The following is a 22,810-nucleotide window of genomic DNA, read 5'->3' on the forward strand; positions in this document are numbered from 1 at the left end:
GATAATTCTGCACTCCTGAATCTTCACCAATTGAAACTTGTTACCAACATCAGATCAGGTCCAACCCACACCTGCATCAGTTAGAATATGGCTGACCTGGTCAAATTCACGTCAGCTCACGTTTCAGGTTCAGCTCCATTCTCACCCACACTACTGAGGGCTACTTCAAAGGTGTTTCGGCCTCTCACTCGAGTGCTGGCGACTGCCAATTGTGGTGTATGTGCCTTTAAGAGCAATGGTGGTGTATGTGCCTTTAAGAGCCCCAGGTGTGCGTAATGCCAGTAATTGCCACTTGGGCTATATAAGCCTGTGTATTGTGTATATCCTTTAGACCCCCCCCCCAGACTTGCTTAGTAAATACCTATGAACCAACTCCTGTCTTCAGTGTCTTTATCTACACACGGACACTACAGTGGCGACGAAGTGGAAACGGACTTACCTGCAATTCGGCAGCACTCAAGGACATCGATTCCTCCAGCGTCCAGAAGACTCAAGGAAGTAATAGAAACTGTGGTTTCACCAGCTGGCCAAGCTGGTGGCAGGTACTGCGCTAATCCTTCCTGGGCGTCAGGCTGGGGCTCCAGCGGCGGGCTCTACAGCTGAGACAAGCAGTGAAATCGGAGGCAAGCAATAACGGACTGGGAGGGTGCACTCGGGAGACGGCCGGTGCGGCAAGCAGGTCAGCATTTAGACCTCCGTCGGGAACGAGTCTCCAACAGTGAATAAACGGAAACCACAGTAAAACAGCGTTGTTATCGGTAGCAGCGGCGGGGCAGCGCGGGAAGCGCCATATCTTTGCTACAGAGAAAAAAAAAGCGCGGGAAGCGACATATCTTTTTTTTGAAATGCCTAAGTCTGGCAATATTGATGCTTTTCATAACGAAACAGAGCCTAACTTTGGCAATATTGATGTTTTTGATAACAAGATAGAGGATTGGACCACATATGTAGAAAGAGTGGAGGTGTTTTGCACCGCAAATGGAATAGAAGATGAAAAAAAAGCTTCAGTTCTTCTGGATCTAATGGGCGCAGAAACATACAAGCTGTTACGCAACTTAATCACTCCAGCCGAACCGATGGACAAGAATTTTGAAGAGATTGTTGATACCCTACACTGCCAATTCGAGGCAGGACTGGCAGATTCTCTGCAAGACAAATTCATCTGCGATCCCCTAAGTGTAGAAACACAAAAGAAGGTATCTTCTAGAAAAGATTTAACACTGGACAAGGCATTCAGTGCAATAGGAGTGGCAAAGATAGAGCAAAGGCCACAGGACTTCGGCACCCATGAAATGACACGGGGTTTCAAGAGATGTTATCGCTGCGGCAGATCCAACCATGACCAGAGGGATTGCTGGTTCAAAGAAAAAGTATGCAAGCGATGCGGAAAGATAGGACACATTCCACGTGTATGCCGATCTGAAAATAAAAAATCCACTAACGGGAAAAGAATCAATAAGGAAAAGCACAGAAAGGTACAAATGATGACGGACAGTAGCTCCAAAGACCAGAAGAGCGATAGCGACTCTGGGAACAAGAGACTAAGCTCTCTCAAATTACACAATGTAATTGCCAATGAAGATTACCAAACCATTTGGGTTACCCTCACAATAGCAGGGTCCCCAGTTAAAATGGAGCTAGATACAGGATCAGCTCTAACCGTGATAAATCGACGAGATTACGAGAGGCTATTTTCGCATATACCTCTAAAAGACACATCCATTATCTTAAAAACATATACGGGGCAGAAAGTCTACCCCAAAGGAAAAATAAGGGTGCCTGTGGTATACAACGGCAAAGAAATACAAAAGTTGTATTTATACATTCTACAAGATGGTGGTCCACCGTTGTTGGGACGTGAATGGATAAGGAAGATATGTTTAGACTGGCACTCCATTCAGGCACTGACGGTGACCAGTAAGGAAAAAAACAATGATGACATCATACCTGAACGATTAAAAGACATCTTGGCCAACGCCAAAGAAGTGTTTCAAGAGAAACTAGGAACCTTGAAAGGCATCACCGCCTCAATAAAAGTGGAAGATGCAGCAATTCCCAAATTTTTTAAGGCAAGACCGGTGCCATACGCAATACGTCCGGCAGTCGAGGCAGAGCTGGAAAATTTGGAAAAGGCAGGCGTATTATCCAAAGTAGATTGGAGCGAATGGGCAACACCCATCGTTCCAGTCATGAAAAAAGCATTGAAAAATAACTCTGAGGAACAGAGAAAAATTCGCATCTGTGGGGACTTTAAGGTGACTGTAAACCCAGTCCTTCACACGGTACAGTATCCTCTTCCGAGGATAGAAGATATTTTCGCCTCACTATCCGGAGGGAAACGTTTCACAAAAATTGACTTGGCACAGGCATATCTACAGATGGAGGTTGAGGAGACCTCTAAAAAGTATCTCACAATAAACACACACAAAGGCCTGTACCAGTACAATCGACTGGTTTTTGGAGTAGCATCAGCTCCAGCTATCTGGCAAAGAGCTATGGAGCAAGTCCTGCAAGGGATTCCGGGGACTCAATGCTACCTAGATGACATCCTTATAACAGGAGAAAACGACAACGAGCACCTTGCCAATTTGGAGCAGGTGCTCACTAGGCTGAAAGAACGGGGCCTACGAGCAAATCGCCCCAAGTGCGAATTTTTCCAAAATCAGATATCATATTGTGGCCACATAATTAATAAGGAAGGGTTGCATAAGTTACCTGAAAAAATTGAAGCAGTTATAAAAGCCCCAGCACCTGAAAATGTTTCACAATTAAGGTCATTCCTGGGATTAATAAATTACTATCATAAATTTTTACCGAACTTATCAACTATTCTACACCCTCTTAATGATCTTCTGCAAACAGGAGTGATTTGGAAATGGAACGAAGACTGTAAACGTGCCTTCCATAAATGTAAAGACTTAATCACATCCGAGAAAGTTTTGGCTCATTACAACCCATCACTACCAATCAGACTGGCGTGCGATGCATCCCCTTACGGCATAGGAGCGGTATTATCCCATAGATTCCCTGATGGCTCAGAACGGCCGATAGCTTTTGCGTCACGCTCATTAAACTCAGCTGAGCGTAACTATGCCCAAATAGACAGGGAAGCACTCAGCCTGGTATGGGGAGTGAAGAAATTCAACCATTACCTACACGGACAAAAATTTACCTTGCTGACTGACCATCAACCCCTCATCTCCATATTCAACCCTAAAAAAGGTGTCCCCATTATGACGGCACAAAGACTACAGAGGTGGTCCCTTTTTCTAGGGGCACACCAATACAACATTGAATACAAAGGGTCAAAACAGCATGGGAATGCTGACGGTTTATCGCGCCTACCGTTGCCAACGATAGAAGAGGCACCTACAGTAGACCCAGTAGAGATATTCCACTCTACCATAGTGGAATGTCTACCGGTGACAAATTCTGCCATTGAAAGGGAGACAAGAAATGACCCTACTCTCTCACGGGTCTACGATTTAACAGTGAAGGGATGGCCAGCACATGGCGAGCCACTGTTGCCAGCATTCTCGCAAAGAAGAGAACAGCTGTCAGTGTGCCGAGGAACCTTGATGTGTGGATCCAGAGTGGTGATTCCACCCAAACTCCAGGATAAAGTGCTAAAGGAGCTTCACGAGGGGCATCTGGGTGGAGTGAAAATGAAGAACCTAGCTAGGGCGTTTGTATGGTGGCCAGGTATCGATGGAGACATCGAAGAAATGACCAAGAGCTGCCTAGGATGCCAGAAGGTCCAAAACGCTCCACCACAAGCCCCTCTACATCCATGGGAGTGGCCCTCATCTCCCTGGCAAAGGGTGCACATCGACTTTGCTGGTCCATTTATGGACTCAATGTTCTTAATCGCAGTTGATGCACACTCCAAGTGGCCGGAGGTAATAAAGATGTCCTCCACCACCACGGAAAAAACCATCACAGTATTAAGGACCATATTTGCCAGGAATGGGCTGCCGGAACAGATATGTTCTGATAATGGACCGCAATTTGTGTCCGAAGAATTCAGAAAGTTCTTAAAGAACAATGGGGTAAAGCACTACACGTCCGCCCCATACCATCCCGCCACCAATGGATTGGCTGAAAGGTTTGTCCAGACCTTCAAGAAGGCCATCAAGGCCATGAGTAATGAAGACATAAAACTTCAGCACAAGGTGGATAACTTCTTATTTGCATATAGGAATGCAACACATATGGTTACTAACCAAACTCCCGCCATGATGTTCTACAATAGAAACCTAAGATGCCGGCTGGATTTGGTCAAGCCCAACATCCGAAGGGACGTGGAGAACCGGCAGTTTCAGGGCATGAATGAAAAGCCAACTAGGACCTTCCAGATAGGCCAACTGGTTTTGGCCCGGGACTACCGTACCGAGAAATGGCAGCCTGGAACTATCTGCACACGACTAGGACCACTGATGTATACCGTGGACATCGGAGAAAGCATAATAAGACGCCATGCTGACCAAATCATCAAGTCATCCGAAAAGGGACAACCTACACCACCACTCTATACATCTAACGATGAAGTAGATATACCCATATCTACCTCCGATCCGGTGAGACTGGAACCCGATGAACCCGACACTGGCATTCAAGCCGAATCAGCCTTGCCAGAAGAACCTACTAAAGCACCAGAAACTACTACACCCCCGGGGCGTTATCCGGACCGAGTCAGGAAGCCTCCTGAGAGACTAACTTATAATTAATTAATACAGCAATGTATCTTATTTTGCATATAACATTTAATTAATAATTACTTAAAATATGATGTACTAGTTAGCTAGAAGGGGAGGAATTGTGGTGTATGTGCCTTTAAGAGCAATGGTGGTGTATGTGCCTTTAAGAGCCCCAGGTGTGCGTAATGCCAGTAATTGCCACTTGGGCTATATAAGCCTGTGTATTGTGTATATCCTTTAGACCCCCCCCAGACTTGCTTAGTAAATACCTATGAACCAACTCCTGTCTTCAGTGTCTTTATCTACACACGGACACTACACCAATGGTCAATTTTTCTGCAGTCAGACGAAAGCAAATGGACTGAATTCCCAGCTGCAATCTCCTCCTATACTCAGAGAGAAACATACTGAGCTGGCTTAGTGCGTCAGATTCAACTTCCAGGCTTGCTCCGTTCCAATTGTTTTTTCACTCCAGGCTCATCATTTCTCAAGGGAAAAATGCTAAGAAAAAGAAAATCTTACATCCTTCTTTGCTTCCACAAAGAGGAAAAAAGGCTTTCACTTATTGTATATCTCGTCTCTCATAAATGTCACAAAGTGCTTCCTATCCAATAAATCAATTTGAATTGGAGTAACTATTGTTATGTAGGAAAAAGTGGCAATCAATCTGCACACAGCAAAATCCCACAGACTGCAGTGAGATGAATGGTCAGCTAATTTTGTTTTGATAGCGGGAGGAATGTTGGCTCATACATCAGGAGCACTTCCTATTCTTCAAATAGTGCCAAGGGGCCTTGAAGATCTGCCCGAACCATATGAACAGGCAGTCATTTCATTTTAACATTTCCTAGGATCATTAACAATGCAACACTCGCTCAGTATCGCCCTGAAGTGTCAGCCTACATCACGTGCTCAAGGCCTGGAGTGCGGCTTGAAACCTTCGGAGGTAAGTGAAAAAGCTCACAACTGAACCAAGCTGACAAAAAAAAGGACTATACACAAACAACTGGTACACAACAGTCAGTTTGGTGTTCAAAATCATGAAGGGTTTTGATAATAGTAAATAAGGAGAAACTGTTTCCAGTAGCAGAAGGGTCGGTAACCAGAGGACACAGACTTAAGGTACAGGAAACTTTGTGCTATCTGGCACCGACGGGACCGAGCTGTTGCCGTCCCATCAAAACTGCCGGACAAACCAGTGCTAATGTTGAAACATAGAGATTTTGAGCTCCGTATCTGGCAACAAACCCTGTTGCTTAGCAACAGCTTCTAAACAGTCGGCCGTACCTTGCAAGCGTCTCTGTAGCTTAGCAACAGCTTCAGCAAGACCTTGCAGAGCCTGACTGGTGAAAAAAAAGCAACGAAAAGAAAAAAAACCTAACGAAACGGCTCCTGATTTTTGCCGGTGGCTCGAGCATTCCGGACAGTTAACCTCCGGATAAACCAAAGTTTCCTGTAATTGACGAAAGAACCAGAGGCGAGATTAGGAGAATTTGTTTTACGCAGGCTGTTGTTATGATCTGGACTGCACTGCCTGAAAGGGTGGTGGAAGCAGATTCAATAGTAACATTCAAAAGGGAATTGGATAAATACTTGAAGTGGAAACATTTGCATGGCTATGGGGAAACAGCAAAGTAGTGGGACTAACTGGATAGTTCTTTCAAACAGCCGACACAGGAACAATGGGATGAATGGACTCCTTCTGTGCTGTATGCTTCTATGATGTTGCTCTCCCAAAACTCAGATTAAATGTAAAGGTAAAAGGCAAACTACCCATACTGTACTGGAGTGAGCTAAAGATAGGCAGGTTAAAAGAAAGCAATGCACTGTTACATAGATATTATTACACCTTCCTCCACGAATTACTCGAGGAGGTAAATCAAAAATGCAAAAAAAAATCAAAAATCAAATAACATTTGAAAATTAATAACATATTTGGGAAGTTCTTCTGAATTCGTGAATAAATAAAATGTTTTGGTGTGAAAATAGTATTGGTTCAAGGCCATCACTATGAAACACGAAAACAATGCGAACCGATTAAGTCGTAGAGCATGACTGTGTCTCCTCAAGCAGGGGACTGAGGATAGGCAGGTCACTTAGAAGGATGAGGCCGCAGGCAGCGTCTTGTAATCAGCTGCCTTCCTCACTTCACTGCTGGACTTCCAGGCATAGTCCATTATTACAGTTCAGTCACATGCTGCTGTCGTTATTTTCATTCAGGATTCCAGGAGCCTGGAGTCTCAGAGCCAGCTCCCGGGGGTTTGTGCCATTAAGCTGGCAGACCAGTAGACCCGGGTCCCACCGGGCTCCGGGAAATGTATTTAACAGCGACAAACTGGATTTTACAACGTTAGCAGCGGGGGCCGGCTTACGGGCGCCAGGGGCTCTCAGAATGCGAATTAAAAGGACAGTATAAAAGCAACAACAGTTTCCGCCGCTGTTTGAGCCTCTTCCTTGACTTTCTGCTCCTTTGTGGCTCTCTAGACACTGCTCAGACTCAGAACTGAACTCTCCACCAGCACTGCCAATTTAATGCAGACAACTGGTTAAAGGAGGCAACATGTGTTCGAGCATCTCCAGAAAGCACTGCTTGGCTGCGTCTGGCTATTCTCAGTCCAGTCGAAATGGTTGATTGTTCCGACAAACACTTGAACTGAGTTTCTTTTCAGCTGCTAATATCACTATTTTAATATAACTTTTTCCTCACAGTTCTATTAGCTGCAGCAGTGTTTTCCACATTACACATACGATGAAGAAAGAAACTTGCATTTCTATAGCGCCTTTCACAACCTCTGGATGTCCCAAAGCGCTTTACAGCCAATTGAGTACTTTTGAAGAGTAGTCGCTGTTGTAATGGAGGTAACGCGGCAGCCAACATTGCACACAGCAAGGTCCCACAAACAGCAATTAGATTAATGATCATTTGTTTTTAGTGACGTTGGTTGAGGGATAAATATTGGCCAGGATACCGGGGGAAGAACTCCCCTGCTCTTCTTTGAATAGTGCCATGGGATCCTTTACATCCACCTGAGAGGGCAGACGGGGCCTCGGTTCAACGTCTCACCCAAAAGACGGCTCCTCCGACAGTGCAGCACTCGCTCAGCGCTGCACTGGAGTGTCAGCCTGGATTATGTGCTCAAGTCTCTGGAGTGCGACTTAAAACCTTCTGACCCAGAAGCAATTGCGCTACCCACTGAGTCACAACTGGCACATGGTGGCTAACTTGATTATAGTAAACTTCCATTTAAAGGGAAAAAATTTCCAATGTCCCAACTAACTTCAACTTGCAGCTGGAATAGAACAATATTCCTGTTACAGTGAAACTTCAAGTATAAAATCTCAATGCTGCTCTTCCACAGGTTGATCTCCATAGAGACTAGTGCCTCCAGTTGCAATGCATTTAATTGAGCGCTCTTTACTGGGACAAGTCTATTAATGTTGACAGTTTTACCTCCCTATTTCTCGGCTTAGTTCTCAGTTCATTCTCTGCAAAATGTCGTTTGGCACAATTTTACCTTTAAATGGTGCGATCAATGTCCCCAGCACACGGTTGGCAATTGTGTTGCAGCTGGAGGACTGAACTTGTATTTTGACCTCCGTCTGGCCCCACGTGCACGTACAGCGCTCGCCATCAATTTAAAAAAACTTAAACAAGGAAACGGTGCAGAAGCAGAGCTCCTCTATCCATTGTCTGCCATTTTGAGATTCGTACCAACCGGGGTATGCATGTTACCGTAAAGCACAGGCACTGGGAACGAGCATTTTCGAGATCTTTCTTTCCTGAGAAATATTTTCAACTTTAATAGACCTGCTTCTTCAATCAAAATAAAAGCAGTTCTCATCTGGTCTTTCGTTGCACGTTATACTGCAAAAGGGCAAAACTTCTTGAGAATTACCATGACCTTCCTTGCACACTTGGAGCATCTATTACCATTAGGGTGGGCATTGAGCAAAGATAAATCTCATCTCTATTCCTGGCACAGTTGGTACAATTTGTTCGGTACCATCATTGCACTAATGGGCTAGGGAGAAAATCTATCCCTCCGACCTTTCTCAACAGTTCCTCTTTCTACAGTATTCTGCTGTCATTACACAAAGCATCTGATACAATTCATTTTACTTCCTGCAACATGTCATTTTCCCTCTGACTTTTGAGTTCGTCTTCATGCTGCCTTTGTAAAAGTTGGCTCACGTTTCTTTATTATCTTATACAGAACGCAAATTTGACTCAAAACTTAATGGGGGTTAATTGAGCCCGTTTTACATTTCTCCCGATTTTTATTTTCACTGACTTCAACGGAAAAGAAAATCCGGCGGCGAGTAAAACAGACTGCCCAATCGCTATCGCCCACTTTACACTATCATTCAAAGTCAAAATTACCCCCCACTGAGCTTCGCTCCCCAAGGACAAGGCACAGGCCACAAATATCAGGGGATTGCAAGTGTACTGCCCTCAATTTTCCGCCCATTAGTGTCAGCCATGGCTCAGTGGGTAGCACGCTCGCCTGAGTCTGAAGGTTGTGGGTTCAAGTCCCACTCCAGAGAGACTTGAGCACAAAGTCTAGGCTGACACTCTAGTGCAGTACTGAGGGAGTGATGCACTGTCAGAGGTGCCGTCTTTCAGATGAGACGTTAAACCGAGGCCCCCTCTGCCCTCTCAGGTGGATGTAAATGATTTCGAAGAAGAGCAGGGGCGTTCTCTCCGGGGTCCAGGCCAATATTTATCCCTGAACCAACATCATTAAAACAGATTATCTGGTCATTGTTTGTGGGAGCTTGCTGTGTGCAATTTGGCTGCCGCATTTCAACAGTGACTACAATTCAAAAGTACTTCATTGGCTGTAAAGCACTTTGGGACACCTGAGGTCATGAAAAATGCTATTTAGCTGCAAGTCTTTTTTAAAAATTAAAGTTAATGGATGAGAATACCCACGATTTCCCAATAGAGTGGGTGTTGGGCGGGGTTCCACGGCAGAAAATCAGCCCTCTGATATAGTGCAACTCCTGCTAAAGTGTAATGTTGTGGCAAAAAATAAATAGCACTGCTAACATTTCTTCTTCTCCTTCTTGGTATCTGTGACTATAATCAGACCAGCAATATCTAGGACAAAAGCAAAATACTGCGGATGCTGGAAATCTGAAATAAAAACAGAAAACGCTGGAAATACTCAGCAGGTCAGGCAGCATCTGTGGAGAGAGAAACAGAGTTAACGTTTCAGGACGATGACCCTTCGTCAGAACTGGAAAAAGTTAGAGATGTAACAGATTTTTAAGCAAGTGCGGGGGAAAGGGGAGAGGAGAGGAAAGAACAAAAGGGAAGGTCTGTGATAGGATGGAAGGCAGGAGAGATTAAAAGACAAAAGGGATGATGGTGCAAGGCAAAAGGAGATGGTAATGGGACAATATCTAGGGATTGGTTGGAAAAAATGGAGGAAGCAATTAATCAGGAATATCTAGGTTTCAGTAGTTATCCCATCCACCTTGCATTGTAACTTAACAGTCAGTCTCTAATTGATCAATGTTCAAATTAAAAAAAATATGTCCCTCGGTATTCCCCTCCTCCTACAATCTCATTTGGAGTCATCTGAATGCTACTTCTTAATTTATCCCAGCTTCTCTCTTATTCGTTTCACCTTGGTGCTGTCCCGCATTATGGACTTTAGCCCTTTACCTTGGCCTCTCAACTAAATTTTAAAAAATTACAAATATTTGTAACGGTCTGATCCATCAGACTGAAATTTATAATAAATCTTTAAACATATGTGCGCTGTGTTTTTAGATCTGCTTTCATTCAAAATGCATAAACACTCAGCTTATGTACATTTCAGACAAAAGCACTTCTGAAATAATATTTTCCGACAGCTGTGAAATCATTAAGAAGGGTGTCAGGACAACACAAGGAGACATGTAACTGCGTACACAAGCAGATGTTCCTGGCACCAATACTCAGGAGCTTGGAGAGATAACTGATGAAAGCAGTGAATGTGGAACCAGTAACTTTTATTTTAATCCAGCAGAGACACAGCTATGGAGATGATACACTGACTAATTTAACATCAGCAGCAGTAAAACTACTAGAGAGTATTTATGAGGGGCACAGTCCAGGATATTCTATAAAAGTGGTGATTGACTGAAACGCGAGAGCGATTTATGAGCAGAACACCACAGGGCTGAAATTGGTCTTCAGCAGTAGCGCAAAGCGGGCGATAGCGAGTCGGCGGCCTGCTTTAAACACCGCCTGATTTTCTTTTCGATTGGAAGTCATGGGAGGCTGCCAGCAATGGTCTTGGTTCATGGGAATATGGGGAAGGCAGTGTAGATCAAATAATAGAAAACGGGAGAGAATTGCAAATGGATGTTATTCCAGCTGGAAGATGTCACAAGCAGAGTCCTCTGGGGATTGGTGCTTGGACAGATACTTGTCACAATATACATAAATGATTTAAATAAGAGAACCATAAGCAGAACTGCTACCGACACAGATTTGTGTCGAGCTGTGTAATGTGTTGTGAAGGCAGATATTAATTATTCAGCGGGATCTGAAACATTTTAGCAGATGATTGATTGCCGATTGGCATTAAATGCAGATAAAGTGTAAAGTAATGAATGCTGGTGTGAAGAACATTAGCGTCACTGTAAGGTGAACGGTTGTTACGCTAGGATGGAGGTGGAAGAAAAGCATTTGGTGGAGGATGCAAAGCAGACTAAAGGACGTGTTTCCAAAACAAAGGAATTGGGAGCCGTGCTGAAGTTCAAAAAGGTTTTTTTTGTTGCTCCCAAAGGAGTATTAAGCAACACAACATGCTGCCAGCTGACACAGTGGACACAGACTCTGTGAATGCTTTCAAAACTGAGTTAAACAGAGTTCTGATGGGCCAAAATGATGAAGCTGAATTGAGGAATGGGAAATATGCCTGAGTGCCAAACCGTCAGATTGAAGAAGCTTCACGGGCCAAACGAGCATTTTCTCAGATTGATTCTAGATTCTTTATTACCGCTTCCACACACACCACATTGCTCAGATATCCTGCAGAAGCATTAATAGTACACATACCCTCTACAATGATGTAAGAGATAGAATACATACCTGACATCACGGAAGAGGCTCAACTGCAGCTTCAGAAGATGTGCCAAATCTTCCATTAACTTCAGTCCTTTCTCTGCACTCAGGGGGCTGTTGGGGGGGGGGAAATACAGCATCAATAATAGAGTTCATTAATAGCTGCTGAGCTAAAGGTCCCAACTGTGTCGTCACCTTTGACCATGAGAGACTGCAAGCAGCAACACATTATATTCCTGTCACACTGCATGGCTAATAGCAAGGGAATTGGGATCAGGTGGTGCTTAAGGTATGATGAATAACCCAAATTCTCCACCAATCAAATAAACAATTAGATATAAATAGAATAGTTATAAGAGGTACAATACATTAACAGTCAGCCATTGCTTATTAAAAACTGAAAATATTTGTATTGCACTTACTAATTATTGAGTCTTAATATCATGCGTGGGACTTAGCCCTATTTAAAATATTAATTCTACAAATAAATCTTTTGCTGAAGGGTATCGCTCTAGTTTATACAGTTGTTATACCGCAACATTTCTTTCTTTTAAACCAGCTCCTTTTACAAGTACCTCCCCTCAATCTATTATGATCATGTCCATATAAATGAGTTTATTTAGGGATGTGTTTTGTTCAGGATGTTTATAATGCTAAACTATTCTGGCAGGGGAAGTAGGTTCTGACATTTTCGAATTTTCACAGGTTAATTGTTCCATTCTCACTTGCTGTCATTGGTTACAAGGCGTGATAGGAATATAGAGTGTAGAAGTTAAGGAATGGAGTGATTAGAAAGCCCTTAGCTAACTAGCACATAGCAATCTCACACATCACATCTCAAACTTAGATTTTCATAAGTGCCAATGTGGCTAAAAGCATTTAGCTTTCTGCAAGATTTAAAATATGAACATGTGTTTTAAAATCGGTATTAATATATTTAATTAGATTTTAAAATATCCATTTTAGCATCACTAAATGGCTAAGAAATGCAACCTTGAACCTTCCAAGAGAAAATATTGTTGGCCAAGTACAATTGTTTTATTGCTAATCTGTAAAACAAAAACGACATTGTGGTTTACAAGCTGGCATACATATTCCCTCAGCTCAGTAAGGGGCACCTTGCACCTAGTTTCAATTTTAATGCTTTTTAATGCTTGGAAGTAGAATCATTTCCCGGCAATTGTCATTTTTCGCCATACTTACCGTGCTGAAATCGAGACTTATTGCACCAACTCCCACTGCAACTCATTCTTTCCTAGAACCTCAAGGCTGTGGAATTCCTTACCTCGCCCCCTCCCCTCACTCCTTCTGTTCCTCCTACTAGCAACAGGTTTTTAAAACTGATACTTTGCGTCACCTAACCACTACTTCTTGATTTATCTGGACTCCTCTCCTACTCTCTTCAGCCTTGGTGATGTAGTACACCACAAGCCTTGCTCCGACAAGGAGCTTGTCAATTTAAAAGACAGCACAATTTACAGTTTGTGAGTTTACAGGCGAAATGATAAAATATCATAGAAGCTTTACGTAGTTCATGATGGGATCCTAAACTTGCATAAAGGTAAAATACTTCAGGTAAGTTCAGTCATTTAGAAATTAGAAGGTTTTAGCAAAAGTAACGAAGCAAAGCACTAGCATGCTATACAATAACGAGCATCGGTATTCTCAATTTTATGCTGGGCAAAAAGGGAGCTCCAAGTGCATTGAACTGAACCGAACATCTACAGTAACAGAACATAGAAACATAGAAGATAGGAGCAGGAGTAGGAGTTGTTGTTGATTTGATTTTAATTCACCCTCCTACTCAGTCTGTTTTTTTCTTAATCCCTTAATTCACATTGGTTAAGGAGATAGACTGTTGGTCCCACCATTCACTGTGGTCCCACTGATGCCCTGTTACATAGAAACATCGAAGGTAGGAGCAGGAGTAGGCCATTCGGCCCCTTGAGCCTGCTCCGCCATTCAATGCGATCATGGCTGGTCATCCAAATTCAGTACGATGTCCCTGCCTTCTCCCCATATCCCTTGATCCCCTTTAGCCTTAAGAAATATATCTAACTCCTTCTTGAATAATATCTAACTCCTTCTTGAATATATTTAATGAATTGGCCTCAACTGTCTTCTGTGGTAGAGAATTCCACAGGTTCACCACTCTCTGGGTGAAGAAATTCCTCCTCATCTCAGTCCTAAATGGCTTATCCCTTATCTTTAGACTGTGACCCCTGGTTCTGGACTCCCCCGCCATCGGGAACAGCCTTCCTGCATCTAGTCTGTCTAGTCCTGTTAGAATTTGATAAGTTTCAATGAGATATTTCAATAAAGAACACTTTAACAGGGCTTCAATAAACTGCCTAACAAAAACATTTCAAGAATAATTCTAAAGAACGTAAAAACTGCAGGTGATTTTTAATAAAAACAGAAAATGCTGGAAATGCTTTTGTATTGATTTTTAATAAATATCAGTTCGAGATTTCCCCCCAATCATCGCTCAGTGGATAGACAGGTACTGAGCCACACAGATAACAAAGGCCCCAGGTTCAATGTCTGGTCACCTGATGGCTGCGTTACCTGATTTCAGTCAGGATGGTGGCAGGGTTTCTACAATTGTCCTTCATGCCCCCAGTGAAGGAAAGAAAACTAACCAAGGTGTAGGATTCACAAAATTCCGGGGCCCCCTACTCAATGGACATGTGTCTGGAATTTAAAAAGGGACTGTGTTGGACCTTTTGGAGAAATGTGGACAGAAGTATCTCACTATTAGGTGCCTTTGGACTAAACTAGGGCCTATTGGATTGAGTTTGGACATTTTAAATTGTATGCTGGGTCTGCACAGGAAAATGGGATCCTTATAGGGCTGCTAACCCACCTGGGAGGCAGGCCCCCAGGGAGACATTAGCAGTCTAACAAAAGCCCACTTACCAGGGACCCAGATACATACATATTTTAATAGTTCTTAAAACGGCTATACAGAAAAACCCTGGCATCAGCAAAACACACAATGGACAGTATCAAGACCTGATTACATTCTAACAGCACCATTCAAAAACCCCATGAACACCTTTGGGAATCTTGTATCATGCTAATGCTCAATCAGCCCACCAAAATTCTCACACAGGGATCACATCAGAGTTGATCAGCCTGCCAAAATCGCACAAAAGGGAGTCATCTAAAATCAATTGTGCACCCGAGTTTTGGCACAAAAGTTTAAGCAGCCTCTCGGGTATAACTGGGGGCTTGCTAGTAGCTAAAGGGACCTCAACAGATGGGCTGAAGAGAGAGAGTGCCGGCGGGCCGCAGCAGCAGCACACCGGAGCAGAAGAAACGTACCCGAGAACACGCTGGAAAAGCACTTGGACTCTGGGCTCTTTGACTCCGGCTTTGAAACATCTAACTTGCCACACGAGGTTACAGCAACGCAACAAGAAAACCTAACAAGAAGCCTCGGAGTCACTGAAAGATCAACAATCATCCAGCGCTGACTCTAGGAAAAACTTGTTTACCATCAAAACGTCGACCAGTGCTAATACCGAAGACACCGCAACCAGCCAAGGAGTCCGCAAGACTGAGGAGAGAGAAAGCAGTGTGCAACTGGTCTAAAGTGTGGAGAAATCCTTTGGTGAGCATAGTCCCTGTAATTTCAGAGCCTAACTTAGTTAGTGTAGTGGTGGGAGGTGGTTTTATTTTGTTTTTTTTTCTTCTCTCATTGCATAACCTCTGTACCTGTTGCGTATACGTTTTGTTTAGTTAATTCGTGTGGTGTGTGATTTCTAAATAAAATATTTGTTCTTGCACCAAACAGTTGTCTGCCTACATCTATCACATCCCCTAAATAATTCCAAGCCCCAGAACCAGGGAGTGAGATGATTCGAACCGTCAAGGTCAATTTAAAAGGCCGACAAACCCACCACTCCCTACAAAGGTTGCTGCTCCTGGCCATTATCTAGCAGCCTGTGCTGGAAAGTTTGTGGATGTTATATCAGGCTGGATTTGCCTGTGATGCCGCACATTGCTGAACAGCCCACGCAATGCTCAAGCTTACATATGAAGAATGGTAACTTGGATGATGCACTAGAGTGCTGCAAGCTGTGAAATTATTTAACAGCTCACAGAAGTTTCAGAGCATCGACAGTAAGTCACAGCAGATTATCTGACTGGTGCAGGAAGCCATATCTCCAAAGTGCAGCCCTGTTCTCAACCAACGTATACATATTTACACTGCAGGAAGAGTCACATGATATTGAAGGACAGGAAACTGTAGCCGATTGTTCTCTCTTCCCCTCCCGCCAAATCCAAGAAAGTTGAATCTAACTATCATCCAACTTCTGAGTTAGAGGAAAGAGCATTACAGACACCACAGCAGTATGGTTAGATTCCTCCTTATACCACGTTAGGATTAGGAGTAGAAGCATTCGTATATTAGGAGATTTCTGCGCTCCTCCAATTCTGGCCTCTTGCACATCCCCTGTTTTCATCGCTCCACCATTGGCGGCTGTGCCTTCAGCTGCCCGGGCCCTAAGCTCTGGAATTCCCTCCCTAAACTTCTCCGTCTCTCTACCTCTCTTTCCTCCTTTAAAACGCTCCTTAAAACCTTTCTCTTTGACCAAGCTTTTCATCACCTGTCCTTCTGTGACTCCGTGTCAAGTTTTGTCTGATACCGCTCCTGTGAAGCACCTTGGGAAGTTTTACTACATTAAAGGCGCTATATAAATATAAGTTGTTGTTGTTATTAAAACAATTTTAAAACAGTTTCAATAGTCCCTATTAAAACAATTACTCTCTCTCACTCTGGCCGATCCCCCTGGTACGGCCCTCATCTTCGCTCCCTTAAGTCCAAGGGGCGCAGACTTGAACGGATATGGCGGACAACTGGTTTAGCCATTCACCGCCAGATCTGGCTGGACCACATGAAGTATTATTGGGTCCTGCTCTCGTCTGCCAAAATTGCTCACTATGCCAGAATAATTCTGGAATGCAAAGATAAACCCCGGCTGCTATTCTCCACTGCTAACCGTCTTCTTAAGCCCCTCCCCGCAGTCTCCTGCACCCTCACCATTGACAAGTGTGAAGAGCTCATGGACTTCTTTGTCTCTAAAATTGAGACCATCCGTTCAGCTGCCTCTGCCACTGCCCTTCCTTCCCCTAGCCCACCGGGCCAAACTTCCTCTAATGTTTCCCCCTGCCCTAGTCCTGAACTCACATCTTTCTCCAGTTTCTCTCCGATCTCCCCTCATGACATTTCCACGCTCATCTTGTCCATGAGACCCACTTCCTGCTCCCTCGACCCTATTCCCGCCAAACTGCTGACCACCCAACTTCCTTTTCTGGCTCCCATTTTAGCTGACATTGTTAACGGTTCTCTCTCCTCAGGTACTGCCCCCTCTCCCTCAAATCTGAAGTCATCACCCCTCTCCTCAAAAAACAACCCTTGACCCCTCCGTCCTTGCAAATTACCACCCCATCTCCAACCTACCTTTCCTCTCCAAAGTCCTTGAACGTGTTGTCGCCTCCCAAATCCATGTCCATCTTTCCCTCCGATCAGGATTCCGCCCCGCCACAGTACCGAAACTGCTCTCATCAAAGTCACAAATGACATCCTTTGTGACTGTGACAAAGATAAATTATCCCTCCTCATCCTTCTTGACTTGTCTGCAGCCTTTGACATGTTTGACCACTCCATCCTTCTCCAACGCCTCTCCACCGTCGTCCAGCTGGGAGGGACTGCACTCGCCTGGTTCCATTCTTATCTATCTAATCGTAGCCAGAGAATCACCTGCAACGGCTGCTCTTCCTGCTCCCGTATCGTTACCTCTGGTGTCTCCCAAGGATCTATCCTTGGCCCCCCCGATTTCTCATCTACATGTTGCCCCTTGGCGACATCATCCAAAAACACAGCGTCAGTTTCCACATGTACGCTGACGACACCCAGCTCTACCTCACTACCACTTCTCTGAACCCCCTCCATGGTCTCCAAATTGTCAGACTGCTTGTCCGACATCCAGTTCTGGATGAGCAGAAATTTTCTCCAATTAAATATTGGGAAGACCGAAGCCATTGTTTTCGGTCCCCGCCACAAACTCCGTTCCCTAGCCACTGACTCCATCCCTCTCCCTAACATCTGTCTGAGGCTGAATCACTCTGTTCGCAACCTTGGTGTCATACTTGACCCTGAAATGAGCTTCCGACCACATATCTGCAGCATAACTAAGACCGCCTATTTCCACCTCTAACATCGCCCGTCTCCGCCCTTGCCTCAGCTCATCCACTGCTGAAACCTTCATCCATGCCTTTGTTACCTCTAGATTTGACAATTCCAATGCACTCCTGGCTGGCCTCCCACATTCTACCCTACATAAACTTGAGGTGATCCAAAACTCGGCTGCCCATGTCCTAACTCTCACCAAGTTCTGTTCACCCATCACCCCTGTGCTCGCTGACCTACATTGGCTCCCCGTTAAGCAACGCCTTGATTTCAAAATTCTCAACCTTGTTTTCAAATCCCTCCATGGCCTCGCCCCTCCCTATCTCTGTAATCTCCTCCAGCCCCACAACCTCCCGAGATATCTGTGCTCCTCTAATTCTGCCCTCTTGAGCATCCCTGATTACAATCGCTCAACCATTGGTGGCCGTGCCTCCTGTTGCCTAGGCCCTAAGCTCTGGAATTCCCTGCCTAAACCTCTCTGCCTCGCTACCTCTCTTTCCTCCTTTAAGACGCTCCTTAAAACCTACCTCTTTGACAAAGCTTTTGGTCACCTGCCCTAAGTTCTCCTTATGTGGCACGGTGTCAATTTTTTTGTCTATAATACTCCTGTGAAGCACCTACATTAAAGGCGCTATATAAATGCAAGTTGTTGTTGTTCTAGGGAACTGAAGGAAGTGCTAATGTGGTATGGGGTGGGGAAGCAAATTTTAAAAAAACTAGTTTGATTTAGTCTTGATGGTTTTCATACAAACTAGATCTTAATGCCCAGCCAATTCACACCATAGATATAGATCATAAGACCAAGAAATACATTTAATTTTAACAGTTACAATTTTCAAAAACAATTGAAGTAGCAGCTGGCAGGACTCACTTGGCAATTCGTTCTTCTGCTGTCATATTTCCATTGCAGTTATGTCTAATGGAACAGCTATACATTTTTTGAGTATAAGTAAAAAAAGAAATGGAAAAATGTGCAGAGCTTTGGGGAAAGCGCAGGGGAGTGGGACTAACTGGGTAGCTCTTTCAAAAAGCCGGCACAGGCATGATGGGCTGAATGGCCTCTTTCTGTGCTGTATCATTCTATGATTCATTCAAACCTCGCTTCCCAAATAGTGAGTGTGACCTATTGTTCTTGTCTGAGATCCATTTCAACTTCTACAGAAACAACAATGGACCCTTCAGATGACAAGCAGTTGTAAGTCAAGTATTTTTGGACTGGAATGGGCTGTAAGCAGCAACAACAATTTTTTACATTTTACCATCATTTCTGATGGGGGAGAAATTCGGTTGGTTAGCGCCTCCCGTTAGCGCCTGGGGGGGGCGAAAGCAGCAACGCCCGCGAACTTCAGTGCCAGTTTGCGCCTGGACCTCTAGCGCCTCGTAGATCGTGATGTCATAAAGTGCGCAGCGCAGCGCCCCGTTATCGCCCCGGAGGTAAAACTGCCTCCCGCCCCCCTGCTGTATCGCCGGGCGTGAACAACGGCAGGAAGAGGAGGCGTCGTCAACTCGGCTGGCCGCTTGGAGTGCGCTAATTAAAGGCAACGGTTTTAAGGTAGGCCAAACTTTATTATTTGCAGCAGTCTGGTGCCTGCTCACAGTTTTTGATGTTTCATTGCTGCAAGATGTCCAAGCCCTCCATTTTGTGAGCGTGTTGGGGGCTGTAATGGCAGTCGCCTTGCAAAACAAAACTGCTGACAAGTAGGTTGTGCACCATCATTGGCCCTTCCCTTTAAGCGAGGGAAGCAGCCTCTGATGCCGTTAGCAATGTGCTCCAAATTGTTCAGCGCTCTGCCGCTAACGCCCCGCTCTCAGACTTTAGCGCCCTAAGAGAAGTGGTTAGCGCCTGGTTTAGCGCTCCACTTCCCTCTTGGAGCCCTAAAGCTGAGTTTCCCGGCAGGAGAGAATCATTAGCGCCTGGCACTACTTTTCAAAAGTTAGTGTCCCAAACGGGGCAATACCCAATTTCTAGCCCTACTAACGAACGTGAGAGGGGGGGGAGAGTGTTTTTTTTTGTATATATCTTAAAGCATAGTCTTTCTCATTTGTTCATTTTTCCCAGGATATTCTCTCCCTCACTGCCATGGAAAGGGCAGGTAACATGCTTTCATCAAGGTCACTCTTGAGGCAGCCAGTGGAAGGTGCACTAAAACAGCCCGGTGACACAGCCCTGTGATCTGTACCGTAAGATTGGCATTGCCAGCGATTGTCAAGATCACCTCCTTCCTCATCTTTTTCCCCGCCATCTGTTGCAAGCATGCTGCACTGCTGTCTCCTCGGGACAATTCACTCGGGAGGCAAGCAAGGCAATCCTCCTTGCAGCCACATCATGCAGCAGCATTTCCACTTCATTCCCTATCAAATTGGGCCACCTTGTCACTCATTTCTGACCTACTACATTCAGTGTGCCAGGCATTGGATTTTGCCACTTTTTTTTGTGCCTTTGGAAAAGTTTAAATATCAATTAAAAATATTTACAGCCTTCATAACAATTAATGTTTGCCCCCGTATGCGGCTACTAAGCATTAGTTGCCACATCCTTTTAAATGTTGCATTGAGCCCTTTAAGCAACTTCTCCTTAAGCATTGCTGCCACGCATAAAGGCCCACTCCCATTTGAAAAGCTCCTTTAGAAGTGGGGGGACGAATTGATAAAGCTACAAAATAAGTAAGTAGCCCTTAAGTTTTATAAAAGGGGTATTGAGTACCAAAAAGCAAACACAATGCTAAACCTACATAAGTTATTAAATAGTCTGTAGTTAAAATATTGTGTCCAATTTTCTGTGCCCTACTTTAGGAAGGTTGCCAAAGAAGGTTGCAGAAGAGATTCACTGAGATGACACCAGGGATGAGAGACTTTAGTTGTGAGAAGAGACAAGAAAAATTGGGGTTTTTACCATTAGAATTAAGCCGGTTAAGAAGAGATCTGATGTAGGCCATTCAGACCCTCAAGCCTATTCCGCCATTCAATCAGCTATGTACCTCAACTCCGTTTACCTATCTCTTGCTGCAATGCACTGAGGTGGCCCTCCTTCTGCTGCCTCACCTTCCCCCGTTCTCCCTCGTCTGATGAGATTTGATGCTGCACCTGTGCCTCTTCTAAAAGCAGGTGGCTCTGTGTGGCGAGGTTGTGCAGGATGCAGCACACCACTTTGATGCAATAGACTCTTGGTGGGGCCTAGTGTAGCCAGCCCCCAGTCCTGGAGAGACACCAGAACCTCTGCTTCAGCATCCCTGTAGTGTGTGCTCAATAATGGTCCTGGTGATCTCCTGGATTTGATTATACCCGTGTTGCTCAGGCGTGACAGGCTGGCAGATGGGTGTCATGAGTGATGTCTGTAGGGGGTATTCCTTGTTCATCAGCAGCCGTTCTGCCACGTTCCTGGGAAGGTCAAATATTGGTGGGGGGGCATGATACACTGTAGCAGGATAAATTAATCGTGACAGCTGCCTGTGTGTTGTGCACAAACTTGCAGTTATCCTGTTTACGTGAGCGGACATTAGCTGGACATCATGGACATACCGCAACTCCATGAATGCTTCCCCAGTGAAGTGGAGCCAGCGAAGGGATATGTCAGATTTATCTGGGTAAGTCGTGTCTTGCTTTAGACACGACTGGTTGGATAAGGGTGGGTGCGAGCAGATCTGTCTCTGATTCCTCAACAACAACAACAATTTGCATTTATATACCGCCTTAAATGTAGTAAAACGTCCCAAGGTGCATCACAGGAGCGTGATCAAACAAAATTTGACACCGAGCCACATAAGGAAATATTAGGGCAATGACCAAAAGCTTGGCCAAAGTGGTTGATTTTAAGGAACATCTTAAAGGAGGAGAGAGAGGTAGAGAGGCGGAGAGGTTTAGGGAGGGAATTCCAGAGCTTAGGGCCTAGGCAGCTGAAGGCACGGCCGCCAATGGTTGAGCAATGAAAATCGGGGATACGTAAGAGGGCAGAATTAGAGGAGCACAGAGATCTCAGAGGCTTGTAGGAGGTTACAGAGGTAGGGTGGGGCGAGGCCAAGGAGAGATTTGGGAACAAGGATGAGAATTTTTAAATTGAGGTATTGCTCAACTGGGAGCCAATGTAGATCAGTGAGCACAGGGGTGATGGGTGAACGGAACTTGGTGCGAGTTAGGATACAGGCAGCACAGTTTTGAATGAGCTCAAGTTTATGGAGGGTAGAAGATCCTCCTCCAAAACAAGCAGAAAGAGAATACGCAGAGATATTCCCTTCTTCTGAATTTCCGATGCTGCAGCTGCAATTGCAGTTCCCCAAAAAGCCAGACATAAAAAAAGGTGCGGCCAGAAAAACACAGAAACAGGTCAAAACCAAAACCAAGGAAAAAAACGCAGAAAAACCAATACAAAATAATAGAACTGCAACAATCCAAACTTCAACATATTGGCAATCATCTTTAAACACACACCAGCTCTACAATTGTAGACGCACCTACCTAGCAAAGCTGGTTTAAAATCAACACTGTAGGTTTTTCAAGCATTCTTGAAGAAAAACCAAGGAAAAGGCACCGGCAGGTATTTGACATAGATTATATTATTATTTGGGCCTTAACAAGACTGTTCAATGTTTCACACGAGAGCCTTCAGCGCAAAGAATTTTCACAGGGCATGAAATCTTGGGCAGAAGGAATTGGGCGGGAAACAGGCCAAAGGCCTGCTCACCTGATTTCTCAGCCCCAATTCACACGGTCCCCACCTCCATCAGATCACACGGTCCCCACCTCCATCAGATCACACGGTCCCCACCTCCATCAGATCACACGGTCCCCACCTCCATCAGATCACACGGTCCCCACCTCCATCAGATCACACGGTCCCCACCTCCATCAGATCACACG

General features: G+C 44.7%; 1 protein-coding gene across 2 annotated transcripts in view; it reads right to left on the reverse strand.

Moving 5' to 3' along the window:
* ptprn2 (protein tyrosine phosphatase receptor type N2) overlaps positions 1 to 22,810 on the reverse strand; it is a 1,093,281-nt gene that overhangs the window by 578,968 nt on the left and 491,503 nt on the right. For both annotated transcript variants that reach the window (XM_085987555.1, XM_085987557.1), the window contains exon 10: positions 11,785 to 11,871. In XM_085987555.1, the coding sequence (XP_085843681.1) occupies positions 11,785 to 11,871 (87 nt within the window). The remainder of the gene's footprint in view (positions 1 to 11,784; positions 11,872 to 22,810) is intronic.

This window comes from Somniosus microcephalus, chromosome 5 (assembly GCF_052327205.1).
Source record: "Somniosus microcephalus isolate GS21.2 chromosome 5, FLI_Smic_1.0, whole genome shotgun sequence".
Lineage (NCBI taxonomy): Eukaryota > Metazoa > Chordata > Chondrichthyes > Squaliformes > Somniosidae > Somniosus > Somniosus microcephalus.